Source organism: Psammomys obesus, unplaced genomic scaffold, assembly GCF_907164565.1.
Source record: "Psammomys obesus unplaced genomic scaffold, mPsaObe1.curated_primary_1811, whole genome shotgun sequence".
Lineage (NCBI taxonomy): Eukaryota > Metazoa > Chordata > Mammalia > Rodentia > Muridae > Psammomys > Psammomys obesus.
This window is the reverse complement of record NW_026596134.1, coordinates 4,066,977-4,082,634: the sequence shown is the minus strand read 5'-3', so window position 1 is coordinate 4,082,634 and position 15,658 is coordinate 4,066,977. Positions and strand designations below refer to the sequence as shown.

At 46.6% G+C, this 15,658-nt stretch overlaps 2 protein-coding genes across 6 annotated transcripts in view; one reads left to right on the top strand and one right to left on the bottom strand.

Moving 5' to 3' along the window:
• Degs2 (delta 4-desaturase, sphingolipid 2) overlaps positions 1 to 15,658 on the bottom strand; it is a 102,547-nt gene that overhangs the window by 50,904 nt on the left and 35,985 nt on the right. The window lies entirely within an intron of this gene.
• Evl (Enah/Vasp-like) overlaps positions 1 to 15,658 on the top strand; it is a 122,763-nt gene that overhangs the window by 83,656 nt on the left and 23,449 nt on the right. For all 5 annotated transcript variants that reach the window (XM_055592833.1, XM_055592831.1, XM_055592830.1 and 2 more), the window contains one exon: positions 3,532 to 3,709. In XM_055592833.1, the coding sequence (XP_055448808.1) occupies positions 3,532 to 3,709 (178 nt within the window). The remainder of the gene's footprint in view (positions 1 to 3,531; positions 3,710 to 15,658) is intronic.

Genomic DNA, 15,658 nt, shown 5'->3' with positions numbered 1-15,658 from the left:
TCTCTTTCTCTCTCTCTTTCTCTCTCTCTTTCTCTCTCTCTCTCTTTCTCTCTCTCTCTCTCTCTTTCTCTCTCTCTCTCTCTCTCTCTTTCTCTCTCTTTCTCTCTTTCTCTTTCTCTCTTTCTCTTTCTCTCTTTTTCTCTCTTTCTCTTTCTCTCTTTCTCTCTCTCTTTCTCTCTCTTTTTTTCTCTTTCTCTTTCTTTCTTTCTCTTTCTTCCTTTCTCTCTCTTTCTTTCTTTCTCTCTCTTTCTTTCTTTCTTTCTTTCTCTTTCTCTCTTTCTTTCTCTTTCTCTCTCTCTTTCTCTCTTTCTCTCTCTCTCTTTCTCTCTCTCTCTCTTTCTCTCTCTCTTTCTCTTTCTCTCTTTCTCTCTTTCTCTCTTTCTCTCTTTCTTTCTTTCTTTTAAAAATCTGGAACTGAGGCTAGAAATCTTACTCATCATCCCATGGAGCTAAGGTCAGCAAAGGCTTCATGCATTCTAGGCAGGTGCTCTACCACCAAGCCACAGCTGCAGCCCTTTGTTGATGACTTCTCTTGTGGCAAGTTTTCCATACCCATCACATCATTTGGTCACTTCTGATGAACAGTGCTGTGAACTGAATAGATTTAATTTCCTTATAAAGTTAGCTTCATTGTAGTAACAAAAACAGACTAACAAGATTGTTGGAAGATGCTGTGTTACACTGTGAGCCCATGAGATGAGGTAAGATTTGAAAAGGTTATTCTGTCATTAGATAGAGATTTGGGTCTCAGAGTCTTTACTAACCTGTATTGTTTTTTAGGTCTAGCCAATAGTTCGGGGGCCAGGAACATTGTTCTCTACCATTAAGCTTCTTTCTTTGTAAAAAACCTTTAGATTATTTTTACTTAGAAGCCTCAAAACCCTGTTTTGGTGTTTCAAGGGCAAGGGGGAAAAAAAGGCAGGAAAGGCACTCCCATGTACTCCTACACGCCCTAAAATAAAATGGGCATACAGTGTGATTATGAGCTCCTATGTGGAAAGTTATAAACACTACCATAATAAGCTGGTATATATGTCAGATATGATAGCCAATAAGTATTCCAAAGGAGACAACCTTTTTAAGAAGAGGCTCCACTGAAAGAGAAGTCACAGCAGCCCTGAATTTGAATGCATCTAATAATGCATGTTCTAAATATATAAAGCAGAAATGGACCAGTCTAAAGGTTTCAGGAAACTGACTAATTGAAAAGCCTACTTGAAGATTCTAATCATGCCTTCAAGTAGCATACTGAACAAGCAGACAGAAATGAATGAAAATAGGGATTTTTATTAGCATTGTTAACTAGCTTGACCTGATTTATGTTGGGAAACTGCAGCCAACAGCTGTACAGTATTACAAGTATATTAGAGTTTCTTGTGAGAAGACACCATGAGCACAGCAACTCTTAATAAGGAAAATATTTAATTGCGGCTGACTTAATAGTTTCAGAGGTTTAGTCCATTATCATCATGGCAGGAAGCATGGTGGCACAGAGGCAGATATGGTGTTGTAGAAGGAGTTAAGAGCTCTACATCTGCATCAGCAGGCGACAGGAAGAGAGTGACACTGGGCCTGGCTTGAGCTTCTGAAACCCCAAAGCCCACCTCCAGGTGACACACTTCTCCAACAAGGCCCTGTGCAGCCAGAGCCAGCCCAGGAGGCCCCGGAGGTCAGAGTCAGGTCACGGGAAATTAGAGAAGAGTGTCAGCTCATTTCACTGGCAGTGAGCCACAGCATGGAGTCCTCTCTGCAGACTCAGCCTGACTCCAGCTCTCATTTTTGTAAATTGTACAAGTCACTTATTTTCTCTGGCCACTGACTTCCCAACTCTAAAGAGAATTCCGAAGCCCTTTGAATTCTTTTCAGTGATTCTGCTGGCCACACTCTATGTGTACCTGGGCTGGTTATTATCTTCCTCCTGACTCTTGCACAGCTTAGTCCCCTCTGAGAGTCAGGCATCTCACCTCATAGACTCGGAAGTCTCACTTCCTCCTAGCATCTCCCCCAGCAGTCTTGAATTGTTCTCTCTCAAACAACCTCACTTCCAGCCCTCTTCTTCACAGCTTTCTCTTTTAGCTTGTGCTGCTTTCTTAATGTCTGTCAGAACTATAGAGGAAAAATTGAACACAGGGGACAGATGAAGCGGGGTCTTGGCTCTCTGGCTCTACATGACTCCAGCCCCTAACCTTAAGAGCCATTTTAACCATGCTCACTTGGCAGTTCATCTCACATATACACTTCACAAAAGCTCAAGCCCTTTTTCAGTGGCCTAAAACTAAACTAGTCAACCCCAACTCTGGTCTTCTGCCTACCAGTACACATGTATCAATCTGCTGCTCAGGAACCTGTAGACAGACATTAGCCAAAATCCCTGCCTGTAGCTATGTAGCAATTGTACAAAGTTACACAGTAAAGTTCGTACAGTTTACAGTTGTGAAATCATTACACTCCTCTCCTTAATGCAGGTGTGTCCAGTGGCTCATATCACTTTTTCACTCCATTATAGGTAGACCCAAGTCCATCTTGCACATGATAGAGGTCTGGGATGGTGCTGTTCTACATATTCTCCATAATTGCTGTTCTCTGACTTTGCCTGATCCAGTAGTACAGCAGTCTGAGCAGTTAGGGAGAGCAACAAACCATTACCATATTCTCCCACTGCACAGGCAAGAAGACTCTTAGTAGGAGGGTCATATGGCAGAATGATGGCTGCAGCTCTGAGTGTCATCAGATCACCACTGCCTTCGAGGAGTGCCATTTACTAAATAGTCTGAAATCGTTCTCTTTCCGTGTCCAAAAGAGCAAAGGTCTAGAGGCCAGCAGGCCTGCTGTTGAGTCTCTGCCAGCCACAGGCCCCTGAATGTCTGACTTCTGTCTTGACCTTTCTTTCCCTGACTGGCTTTACACTACACCTGACAGAGCATGGTGCCTTTGTTGATAATAACAAAGATAGTAATGAGGCAGTATGTCTGTGTAATGCATTAATTTCTACAAGTCATCCTTGACACTAGAAATCATTTCTTATAAACTCTGAACACTCTGCTGAGGGCTGTGTGAAACCGAGACCAAATTGCAGAAGACTTAAGGAGCTTCATATCTAGGAAATATGGATAAAGTATAGATAAGTTATCTGGCAGCAGGAGATCCTTTCAGAATCCTTACAAGATCAGTAAGGCAGCATTTACTACTTCCATCTTATTGTTGGAGAAACTGAGCCTCAGAAAACTGCATTGGTCCCTTAAGGGGCAGAGCCAAGAGACAAGGTCTGGACCAGACAGCCAGGGAACCTGACCCCAGCTCAGACCTTGTTAAGTGAAATAACATTGTTAGTTAAACAAGTTTTGCAGCTGTTCACTTGTGGTCTGAAATGGCCTAATCACCCTTTCCCTTCTGAGATCCTCCCCACCTCCCCTGCTTCCCCCACCCCCTCTTCCGTGATTGAAAGGATACAGTGTCTTTGCCCTGTGGCAGCTCCCTCCAGCTCACTTACATTTTATTTATTTACATGTATTTCTCTCTTTTCTCCTCCAGGTTGTGATCAATTATTCAATCGTGAAAGGGCTGAAGTACAATCAGGCAACACCCACCTTCCATCAGTGGCGAGATGCCCGTCAGGTCTATGGCTTAAACTTTGCAAGTAAGGAAGAAGCAACCACATTCTCCAATGCGATGCTCTTTGCCCTGAACATCATGAATTCCCAAGAAGGAGGTAAGCAGGGCTTTGTCTTTACTAGATGCTAGACTCTCTTGTTCCATCTGTGTCCTGGCTCGGGCTGCCTGGCATCTGGACATGGCCGCTTCACTGCTGACATGATATAGAGCCTCAGAAGCCTGTTACTTGAGGTTCATAGTAATGACTGAGAATGAGGAAGAGGGAATAATGTGCCCTTTGTGAAGTGCAGTTCTGTACTAAAGTGCTCCTGAGTCCCTCCGTCTTTGAGGAATGTTATATGTTGGAAGGAGGATGGCCATGTCCCAGGACACACACCTGCTGAGAAACTGGCTAGGCAGAGTGGCTAAGGAGTGAGTAGAGTCCTACCCTCAAGGCACTTTAGAGTTTAGAGTCCACAGATTCATGACTAGCTAACTTTAGTGTTGTGCAGTAAGTGCTAGAATAAAAGTATGTGCAAAGTACTTGGGGGCTACAAAAGGAAACAAGTTACTGTCCATCTGGGCTGTAGAGGAGGCCACGACAGCAGCAATGGCAATGTGAGCTTCAGGACAAGGACTGCACTAAGCAAGGCTTATTGTGGAGGAGCTGCTGTTGCGGAAGTAGAGGGAGGAGAACTTGTGTGTGTCAAATCAAAAACAAAAGCAAAACATAATGCAGCGTGTCTGGGGCCTGGGTACAGGTGTAGAGCAGCTGGCTGAAATTGAAAGCATGGCTGCTGATGATCCTGTAAGGCTTGATTGGGACTAGCAAACACACCTGAGCAGAGCACTAAAGTGCTCATGACTTCCTCGTACCTTTGCAACAGCAGCTTGGAGGAAGGAACAAGGCCTTCAAGGCCCATCATGGTTGTCTTGCTGGCCTCAGACGTGGCCTTACAGTTGGCAGGCATCTTAACCGCGATGGAGCATGGTGACTATAGACCCAGCCTGGAGTCACACTGCCTGGTTTGAGCTCTGGTTGGCCGCATTCCAGCCAAGGAAGGCTTGAGCAACTTACTGGAGGTTCCTGGGCCGCAGCATCCTACAAATGCATTTAAATGAGCTAGATAGTTGCCACCTCTTGATATAGCCTGTCAAAGTTAGGTTTGCTGCTTTGAAGTCCAGTGCTTCTGCAACTATGCTTTCAGGGGTCAGGGAAGGTGCAAGGCCAGGTTTGGTGAGCTGTGCCTATGCTGCAGCCCCTGGAAGGCCTCTCATATTGAGGGTCAGAACTCAGGTGGGACAATGAGTCTGGCTCATGCCATCGTTTCGGTCCCTTGCGGAGAATGAGAAGAACAAGGAGGGCTTTGGAGTTGGTTGTTTGCCTTGTTGCTGACCACCTCCAGAAAGTATTCAGACTGTCTCTGCCTGCACTGTTGGTTTGCTCAGCCCCAAGCAGAGATGTTTACCATTGTTCCTCCATACTATGTCCTGCTCAGTTTTCTCTCCACCTCAGATTTACTCTCCAGCAGCAGGGAGACCCTTTTTAATTCACTTGAGTGAATAGGAGGAGTCCAGTGTTCCAGAATCCTGGAGGCAGCAGGCAGGGTTCTAGCCCAGCTCCAGTGCTGCACCGCAAAGTTCAGGGTTTTGTCTGTTTTTTCTTTATGGTCACTGATGTTCTAGACTCCAAAATGGCAGGGTTGGCGTAGATGAAGATTGTTCCACAGGGAAAGCATAGAAACAAAGGTATTTGCTAAAAGTATGTGGCCTAGCAGGCCATGCCAGCTAAGCACATTCCAGCATGCAGGTCAGATCTGCACATGAAGAATTGCTTCACCACCTGTCTGATCAAATGCATGCATCTAGAAAACAGACTTAACTCTATTCTAAGAAAAGAGTATGATGTTGTAAACAGTTCTAAAACGGACTAAACTTTCTAGGAATATAACTGTGGGTTATATCAAAGAGAAACTGTTTGATTCTGTTTGTAACTTTACTGGGAGTTGGTTTCTTTTGGAAAACCCTATCTCCAATGTTGTAACTGTGATAATTTAGTCATCCAGATGACTCCCTGTAACAAATCTGTCTGCAGCAGCCACATTTCTTCAATCTGTGGGCAGGTGCAGGCAGCTCTCTGATTCTACCTCCTGCTGTAGGTGTGTCTGACCTTTTACCTACACAGTGGATACTTTATTATAGATGACTTCTCTGCCTCCCTTTACAGAACTCTTAAGGTGGTACCCAGATTTTCTGATGTAGAGTAGTTATATAATCCTTGAATTGCATTTCAGGATAATACAGGAGACATTTTAAAGTGTTGGTTATAGAGAAGGGCTTCAATTCTGAGAGGCTGGAGAACTGCTTGGCCTAGAAGCTATGTAAAATCAAACTCCCTCCTTGTTCCATGTCTGTGGATTCATTTCATTGTCACTTAGCAATGCCCCATCTCACAGTGGGGGAAACTGAGCCTTAAAGGGAAGAAGCATGGTAAGCGTTTGGTCCCAACCACAGACATGATCCTGAGGAAAAGGAACAGGGTGAGAAAGAACATTGTTTTTCCATTCAAACTGAGACAGCACGTATCAGAGGAGAATAGCATGGTAGGAAGAAACAAGCTGCCTTGCCTCAATTTTGTTTTGCTGCTTGGGCCCTGAGCATGTTGCAACATCTGCAGATGGTCATAATGCCATGCACTAGTGGTGGTTATGTGACCTGACTATTGTGTAATGCATTGTGCCAGGGAGATTGTCCTTGAGGGCCATTCCCCCACCCTAAACCACTCTGTTCCCATCGGCATTCTCTCAGACTTTAGTTCTCTCAAAGACTCACCACAGACATTTTGTGATAAAGTTGTTTCAGGAGAGCAGGGCTGGGATAGTGCTTAAAGCAGGGCACCTAGATGGTGGGACTTGGCCTCCTTCCCCTCAAAGCTGACATTTCCAAAGGCAGATGTCCAGTCACAGATGGGGTCTGTACGTTGAAACTGGAAAAGGAGCCTGAGGTGTCATGAAGCCAAGTTTGTTATCGGTAGTTAGGTATCTCTAGGTTCATGAGAACTAGAAAATCAGCACTCACTCAGATTTGTTTAAAAAAAAAAAATAGCAAGATAACTTATCTATGTCAAAGCCACTGCGCAGTTTAAAGATCTGAGGAGGTTCTGGGGTTGTTAGGTACATTGTTCAGAGAGGGGTATGTCCACAGTACATTCGGGAACACATTGACAGCAGGCCAATAGGAGCCACTCAGAGGCCCTAGTCATTGTCTGAGGCTTCCTCTTATGGGGTGTAGCAAAAGGAAGAAGTAGTTTCTAAAGGGTGTAGTTTGGGTGGTTGTTTTGATTGATAGACTAGATCACATAATCACTTTCCACTGTGCATGTCTCGTCGTGTATCTGATGTGATGATACGGTATGCACACCCTATTGTGCACTGGCCTAAGATAAGAAATACAAGTTCTTCCTAAAAGTTTACCTAGACGGTTTTGCTCTTTACAGTCAAAATCAGTTCAGGCCAGAGCAGCTCTTTTCTTTTACCTATCTGGATATATTAGGAATACACTTATATAGAAACTTATCCAAATTTGATGACTACAAATGGCAGAGGAACTTATACTACTGTTGGGGGCGGCGGCGGATACATGTAGTCTGATGTCATGCAGGTGGTGCTCTGAGAGGGTTCTAAAGTTGTTATGTGCGTTGTTCGGAGAGGGGATGTGTGCATAGTGCATGCAGGTGTAAGAGCTAGTTTTCCAGGTGCAGTACTACAAGAGAAAAGTGCATAAACCAAAACCAAACAGGGCCACAGGCCACCAAAGTATTCCCTACCTGCCTCAAGTTTACATTTTGTAGGTGACAGAACTAATGCGCAATCCAGGGTGAGGCTTACACAAAGTAGATTAAAACTAGGTCTCTACCCAAGGGTTCTCACACTATCCCAGGCAGTCTGGGTGTGAAATGCCCTTTCCTCCTGGAGTGCGGAACTGGGCAGAGCTTTGGGAAGCAGGCAGGTGCAGGACATCTTTTCCCTTTTAGTTCTTGTTAGTGAGCACACCTTCCCCGTACCTGTAGTGCAGGGCCCACACGTGCTTCTGAGGAGGAAGACTACCATATTCAGAACTTAGACCTCTTCTTGTGGGTATACTAGAGATACTTTTGTACCCTCGAGCCTGAGTCACAGTGCGTGCAACAATGGTGTGAAATTGAATTTCACAGGGGAGCAGACCTGCTGCTGCTGCTGCTGACAGGGCATCTGACAGGGCAAGACTTGCCTCAGTTTCCCATCTGGACTGTGATGCCAGAAATGAGATCATGGAGATAAAAATGCTAATGACAGGAGTTTTGAAGACAAATAAGGGCAGAACAGCCTCAGCCTGAAGTTACGGGTTAGCCACTTCGTGTGTCCAAGCTCACAGTGGAAGTAGACTGTTCCTTTAAAAGCATGAACTTGCTGCCAGAAGCTGCAGCCTGGGAAAACCCTGGATGTTAGATCTGGTCTGAAAAGGAGCAGGAGGATGAACAGTCAAAGGCAAGGCTGCAGGTTTAGGATTAGATTAGGCTAATTCTACACTGGTTGTCTGAGGAGTGCCAGGGACCCACCTTGAAATGACCAATATAGCTTTGCTCTATTGATGCTATGTAGCAAGACTCTGAAAGAGAAAAAGAAAGGAAGAAGAAAGAAGGAAGGGAAAGGAAAAGGAAGAGAAATCTCACAGTTTGGTGAACAGTCCATTCTGGGCCAGTTTTGGTGACAGAAAGTGACCTCTCAGAACAGCACAGTGCACCCTTTTCATATGCAGACTGCAGGTAATGACCTATCCTGGGTGTTAAGACCTGATGGTCATCACACACACACACACACCCCGTAGGATCAGTATCTGGCAGGTAAAGACAGGTCTCCAAACTCAAGCCCGGCTCAGGTAGCTATAGCAGGCCTTATCAAGCCCAACATTTCCCCCTTTTTTTATTTGACAGTGGACATGGCCCTTGTACCCGTCATTGAGTACCATGTAGCCAGCTTGTCAGAAGCTCCTCCAGGACCTGCCTTAGGATGCCCCAGCATGTCTGGGGTCTTACCCATCATTGGTCAAATGGAGGGCAGAGGAGGGTCTTTTCTAGGACGATGCCTGGTCCTAGGCAGAGTTGGATTCCCGAGTAGCTAACGGATGATAATGTAGTTCTACTTGATGTAGCTTAATTGCCTCTAACCTCTGCTGGATGAACTGTACAAGCTTGTTAAGAATGAATGGCCCAAGGGTAAGTAGGAGAGGGAAGAGAAGTAAGGGTCCGAGTAGAGGAAGAATATAGGGCAGGAGGCCATGAAAGCCAGTCCCAAAAGCAGTCCCCCGTGGAAAGGTCGGGAAGAGGTTGAGTGGGGAACCGGGGAGTGATTGCTCAGGAAGAACTCCCCACTGCCACTCAGAAGGCCTGCCTCCCGTCCTCTCTCCCTACACTTCCCTTCCTTAACCAGCTCAGTTTTGTATTTCAGAATCTTCCTTCCTACTAAAGAACTTGTCCAAAAAGCTGGTATATGTGCTCTCCTTCTCCACGTGTTCATCCTTCCTGACCTCACAACAGAACTGACTGATAATAAAACAATTGTATCTTCCCCTTAACATCCCAAAGCATCCCACCAATGGCTGTAATTGCCCATTTTTATTTAAAATATTTAAAATTAATATTAAACATTCAAATATTTAAAATAAATAGTGCCTTTTTCAATTAATCACGTGGAGGTAATGATTCCCCCTTTTGTTTTTGTCCACGTCTGTAAGAATTCCCGAAACGGTTTGCTTCTTGTGAGGAATTTGAGGGGAAGATTTTGAGTAGGGACCTCACTGGATTTTGGAGTTGTGGTTACAGTTCAGTGGTTGGTAGTTGCCTTTCCCTGCCTGGCCCAGGTGGTGGAAGAAAAGAAGCTAAAAGGACGTGGAGGCAGTGGGGAAACAGGAGAGTCTCCAGCTAGGAAACCAGGGCTGTTCGGTTTCTCAACTCCAGAGTGGGAAGGGAAGAGGGTGGCCATAGTCAGAAGAAACTAAGAGAGGCAATAATTCTGTGCCTGCTGGAAAGGAGTGTCACAGGAAGGTGTGAGGAAACACTCCCCACTGCTCACAAACTGACTGTAAGAGGACTGGTACAAGACTTCCAGGTGAGCCAAATTAGAGGCCCCTCATCTAGCTTCCTCCAGGCTGCCAAGCCTGCCGCTCTAACTTGCTCCTGATTAGGGGCTGGGAGAGCGGCCTGTTGGAGGCCTGTGGAATACTGGTCAGCTGTGCCCTAAAGCATTCCCTAAGTGATAGGCACCTGGGGTTAGCTTGTTAGTTGTGTCCCCCTGGACCCTGCTTTCCTCCTTGTAGAAAGGTCCATCAGTACTGTAGTGCACGACCGATGCCTCAGCCCCTCAAGGATGCTCTCAGCCCAAGGTGAATGGGGCCCATCCTCCGCCACTGCCTTACGCAGTTGCTTGAGGTAAAAGATTTATTAGAAAACCCTCACCCCAACCTGGTGAGGCACTGCCCCTGCAAACCCGACTGCAGGAAATAAGCCTGTCCGCACAGCCGTCCCTCAAGCAGATTGAAGCCCTACTTTTCTGAAATGAAGAGGACTGCCCCATATTTAACGGGGGTACACTCACCCGCAGACCAGTTGGCCCGTCAGCGTTCTTCCGTCGAGCAGGATCCGCACACGGGGCACCAGTCTGCCAAGTCAGTACCCAGCAGGTGGAGCTGAGAGGAGGGTGGCCAGTCCAGCTGGACGCCCTCTGTGGCTGAGCAGGATGGTGACGGCCCGGACCTCCCCGGATGCCCCAGGGAATAAAACACCACCGAGCCAGGAGATCTGTTGAAGCAGTAACTCGGTTTATTGAATAAAGCAGTCCTTTTTATTGGTTTGGGTCAGGGGGCAGGGTTAAGGAAGTGAGGTAAGATGACGTAGAGGGCAAGGTTAGGTAGTGCAAGGACAGGTGGGCCATCGACAAAACTCCACCTAACAGGTACCAGGCAAGGGTGATTTTAAGGTGGATATGCTCAATCACTTTTGCCTGGAAGTAGCGCCTCTTAAATCCGAAGCTAAAGACAGGTCTCCAAACTCAAGCCAGGCTCAGGTAGATACAGCAGGCCTTATCAAGCCCAACCCTCCTCCCCGCAGGGCCCAGTGGCCTGCTGGCTGCAGCATGCTTTGTGACTAGGATGGTCTATATCCTCACTGTGGAGCTGGGAGAAGTCTAAAGCCTTAGAGATTCTTAAAGTCAGCCTCACTTTTGCTTCTCACAAACCTTATCTTGCTAGAAATCATCAAACTTTTCCCTCAAAGAGATAGGACTCCTGAAATGTTTTTGCATCTCCCTGGCTGTGGGGCTATTGGCTGCTTAGAGCCAAGGTCACACCTCCTCCCAGGGCTTTGTTCAGGAGCTTCCATGTCACCCTGTCTGCCCTGCCCCCTAGTGGCCACACCATAAGGGTGGAACCGTGTGCTTGTCCACCAACCTCACTAGAGGGAAGCAGGGTCTGTGTATCACTCCATGCCAACAATACACATATCCTTCACACTTTGCTCCCGCTGTGCCTTCCCCACCCTTGACCCCTTCCTTCTCCCTCCTCACGTGTCTGACCTATTCAGATTCCCTAGTTCCTCACTCTCCCCAATGTGCCCCATGGCGCTATTTTCTTTTGCCTCTATCTTGACACTTGGCACAGCACAGTTCCAGCACATGGATTCAGTCAGGTCTGGAAATTTAAAAATGGTCCTGTTTATCCCTAGAACCTCAAAATCCAGAATGATCTCTGATATAGGAGCCTTCAGTACACCCTAACCAGGCTTGGGGAGCAAGCCAGGACCAGGTGTGGTATGCTGGCGTTAATTTACTAACTCCTAGTCCTTAACTCAGCTTCAGGTGCCTCAGACCACATTTGGAGAGGAAGTGTGTGCACTGGGTGTGTCCCAGAACTCTTATCTCATCGTCTCCTACCTCCTCCCTCGGTCCCATATACTTTACTGTCCCTCTCCTGAAGTGTAAGTCCCTCTTCCTTCACTTTCCGGACAAGGGCCAAGCATCCATCTGGCCTCGCTGCCAGCGCTTCTTAAGACCTGCTCTTCACAGCCCTCCACAGTGCACACTGCCTTTGATTTACTTCATGCCTTTGTCCAGTGCTCTCTCCTGCTGGCGACCTGTCTTTTGTATTGCTCTGTCTGTTACTCTGTCCCACGTGATCAGAGAACCTTGAATCCTTTCTCTGGCCATGAATACACTGCTGCTGTCCCATTGGCCAGAACCATTGGTTTTTTGGGCTAGCCTATGAGCTCTCTGGTGCAAATGCCCTGCCTTCCATGTCTATATTATCTTCATCCTAAAGAGACTGGCATGCAAGTGTTTGTGGTGTATGTGGGAAGGAGGGAGGGAGGGATGGTGGGAGGGAGGGGGAGAGGGAGGGAAGAAGCAGGTTCACTATGTGTTCCTGTGTCATATTCTGCACCCTGTGGCACATACTCCACAGTCCTGCCACTGTGCCTTCTTCTGAAGACCACGATGAAGCTCCTGAACCACGAGCACCATTTGCCACCTGTGAAACCAGGCTCAAGGTGAGGGGTGCTATCTGTGATTGAGGGACATGGTCAATAGAATTGTCTCACACAGAAATCGCACCCGTCACCTTGGCCTGCTGAGCACCACCCCAAACCAAGAAGCACACCACCTCAAAACAAGAAGCAGCCCTGGTGAAGGACCTGTCACCATGAGGTGTATGAGCTGCAAAAGGAGCTTTGGATGCCGACCTGGACAGAGCATGGGTCTCTGCGGCCACCGTGGCCAGCAGAGTAACAGTCTGTAGGAGATACAAAAGTAGCTCAGTCCAACATGACTAAGTAGCTGGTGCTGGTTCAAACTTCAGGAGTCTGACCCTGAGTAATTTAGTTTAGGCACATTTAAGCACAGCACAATTTGGTATAAACTTTCCTGGTGATAATTAATTCATTCCTATATACACAAGCTTCAAGATGTAACTACATCAAAACTCTTTGTAAAGTACACGTGACATCTTTCATAAAGATAGGTTCATAGATTGAGAAGAAGCTCATGATAAGGGTCTCGGGGAGGATCTGGTGTGGTCTTGACTACATAGACAGCACAAGGGTCCCCAGGCTATTAACCACGTGTGGTCCTAGCCTTCTGGTGGGTAGCAGGTGATACATCTCTCCCTTTAAAGGGATAACCCTGTATGTTTAGCATTCCTGGTTCCCCTAGTGCTTATTTGTGGTCACAGAAACCTCCATACCTCCCATAGGACAGGCCTGTTCTCCAGATCTTTTGCAAGACACTTACCTTTCTAAAATTGCTTCTCCATCTGTGAAATGGGTTGTCAAACCTACCTCACAGGGGTGTTGTGAGGACAACAGGAGGCATTGTACAAGTTCTTTGTCACCTGAAAATCACTACAGCAGCTTGAAATCCCTCTCCTTACAAAGCAGGAGTTTGCATCAACACCCACTAATGTGACAATGCATAGGATAGGGGACAGGTCTCTTTGGGGACTGGGTAGGTGACTTGGGAGTTTACATGAAGATCTGAGGAAAGGCTGTGCCCTCCATGGAACCCTTGATCTCTGAGCATCTCAGTTCTGCTGTGGTCTTCTCCCTTAAAGTACTTCTGGCTCATCTACAGTTTACATCCCAGGAGGAAAAAAAAAAAGAAGCTGCCTCTTCCTCCAGCACCAATGTTGCTTCCTTAACATGAATGGCAACATGCCATTGTGGCTTCAAGCTTCCTGGAACACCACATGCCCAATGAGAGTGTGAGACAGGGATCCAGAGCATACCCCCAATGCACTCCTGTCCTCCTGGGACTCGGAGAGCAGCCAGGCAACATGAGCTACCTACAGTCAACACAGGCAGCTAAGAGGAGGGGCAGAGACCGGAAGCAGGGGACCCTATATGCCCTAGCTGCCTGCATTGTTGCACACTCTGTTATACTTAGCAACTGTGGACCCAAAGCAATCCATTTCTCCACACCCCTGTGCCAAGTCTTACTTCCCTTATCTTTAAAGTAGACACAAGAGCTGACCAGATGGCTTAGTTGATGAAGGTGCTTGCTGCCAAGCCTGACAACCACAGTTCATCCCCAGGATCCACAATGGTGGAAGGAAAGAACCAACTCCTGAAAGTTGAACTCTGACTTCCATACATATGCACATAAATAATAAATAAATGAATGGATGGGTAAACAAATGGAAAGTAGCTAATGCTGCCGCCACCCCCGCCCTTCGTTTTTGTTTTTGAGACAGGCCTTCTCCGTGTAGCTATCCTGGACTTACTTTGTAGACCAGGGTGGCCTTGAACTCACAGAGATCCTCCTGCCTCTGCCTCCCTAAGTGCTGGGATTATAGGAGTGCACCACTGAGCCCAGCTTGCCCAGTTTGTGGTTGCTCTTTTGAGGCTCAAGTTATACTAAGGGAGACAAGAGTGTGGCTTATAAGGAATGAAGCGTCGTTCATACACAATCTATGTTGTTCCTGGTGCCCCCTGGTCCCTTTGGAGCTCCCATTGCTGGTGTGACATCTCTGAGACTATAGTAAGGTCCCTACAGAAAGGAAAAGGCCTCTCTGCCCACATTGTCATTGTATAGTCTCCTGTCCTCCCTGTGTCTTCGTTGTTTCTCCTGGGTTCTATAGAGATGTTAGGAATTATTGCCTCTACTTTAAGAATGAGGGAACAAAGGGTCACCGCATCCTACAATCTGCCGAATGCTACACTAGTGAGAAATACTTCAGTGTTCATTCCAGGCCTCTGCCCATCATACTGCCTCCCAAAGAGACTGTCTGCCTGACAATAACCGACCTTCCTCAGGGACTAATTATGAACACTTCACTTGATGGCAAAGAATGTGAGGAGAATTCGTTTATGTCTGTTTTCCTTTGCTCTCATAGCAGGTATAACCTCTGTCCTACAGGATAACTTCAGACCTGGTGTGGTAAGGCACACCTAGATCGTAGCACTTGGGAGGCTAAGCAGGAGAGTTGCTTTGGGTTTAACACCAACCTGAACTTCATAACGAATCCTTGTCTCAAAAGAAATAAAAACCACACAACAATAATTTTAAAAGTAGTTGTTTTTTTGTTTTGTTTTGTTTTTCTGCCAACTTCAGCTCTGTGTCTGAAGAGCCGCCTCAGATATTGTGGTAAATAACCATCTCCAGGGTTCAGAAAGACAAGTCCTGAACTTGAGGTGCAACCTTCACTTTCTAGAGTAGGTATGGTATGTGATGAGGCTTGTGCCCGCCTTGCTTGTCTGCTCCCTGCATTCGTCCATCTAGCTATTCATTCAAAACACCTGGGTTTCTATAGCGCCCACCTAGTCAATTTGCTTACTCCTATGTTCAGCCCACTTGAGTCTCTTTCCACACAGCAAGCAGATCTTTCCAGCTCAATACAACCTAGTCACATCTTACTCAGAACTCACAGGGCCCTCAGTCTTAGCTCAGAGTGAAGTCCAAGCCCTTGCAGGGTCTAGATGCTCTGGTCCTTGCTGCTTTTCTGAATTCCCTTTCAATATTCCACCTTGCCCATGTTTATCAAGATGCACTGGCCTCCTACCAGAAATGCAAGGGCTTGACTCGGGACCTACACACTGAGTAGATCATTAAGGTCACAGTTCCTTCCCTCACTTCACTGGGAACTCTGCCTAAAGTTCATCCAGTCAGAGAGATAGTCTGTAATGACAAGTTGCCACAGTTCTCTCATTTTTCTTCATATGTGTTATCTCTCATGGCCTGGCTTGTCTCTCAATTATAAGCTGGGCATCATTTGTGTCAGTGCCTGTTCCCTAGTACCTAGCCAGTGTCATTTTTTGAATTGAGTAGCGGCTGTGAATTACTGAGCTTCTGTTTTGGGATTTCTAGCTTTCTATAGCAAGGTGAATTAGAAATGGCCCCAAGCTCACAGCCAGGTTAAGAAAAGAGACTTATGGCTGTATATATCATCCTGTGCTGTGATGGAAGGAAATTAGGGGCTTATAGAATCCTAGAGCAAATGCCTAGAGTGCAGGCAAAGGAAATGAGCAGGCTCCTTAGACAGGTGGGCA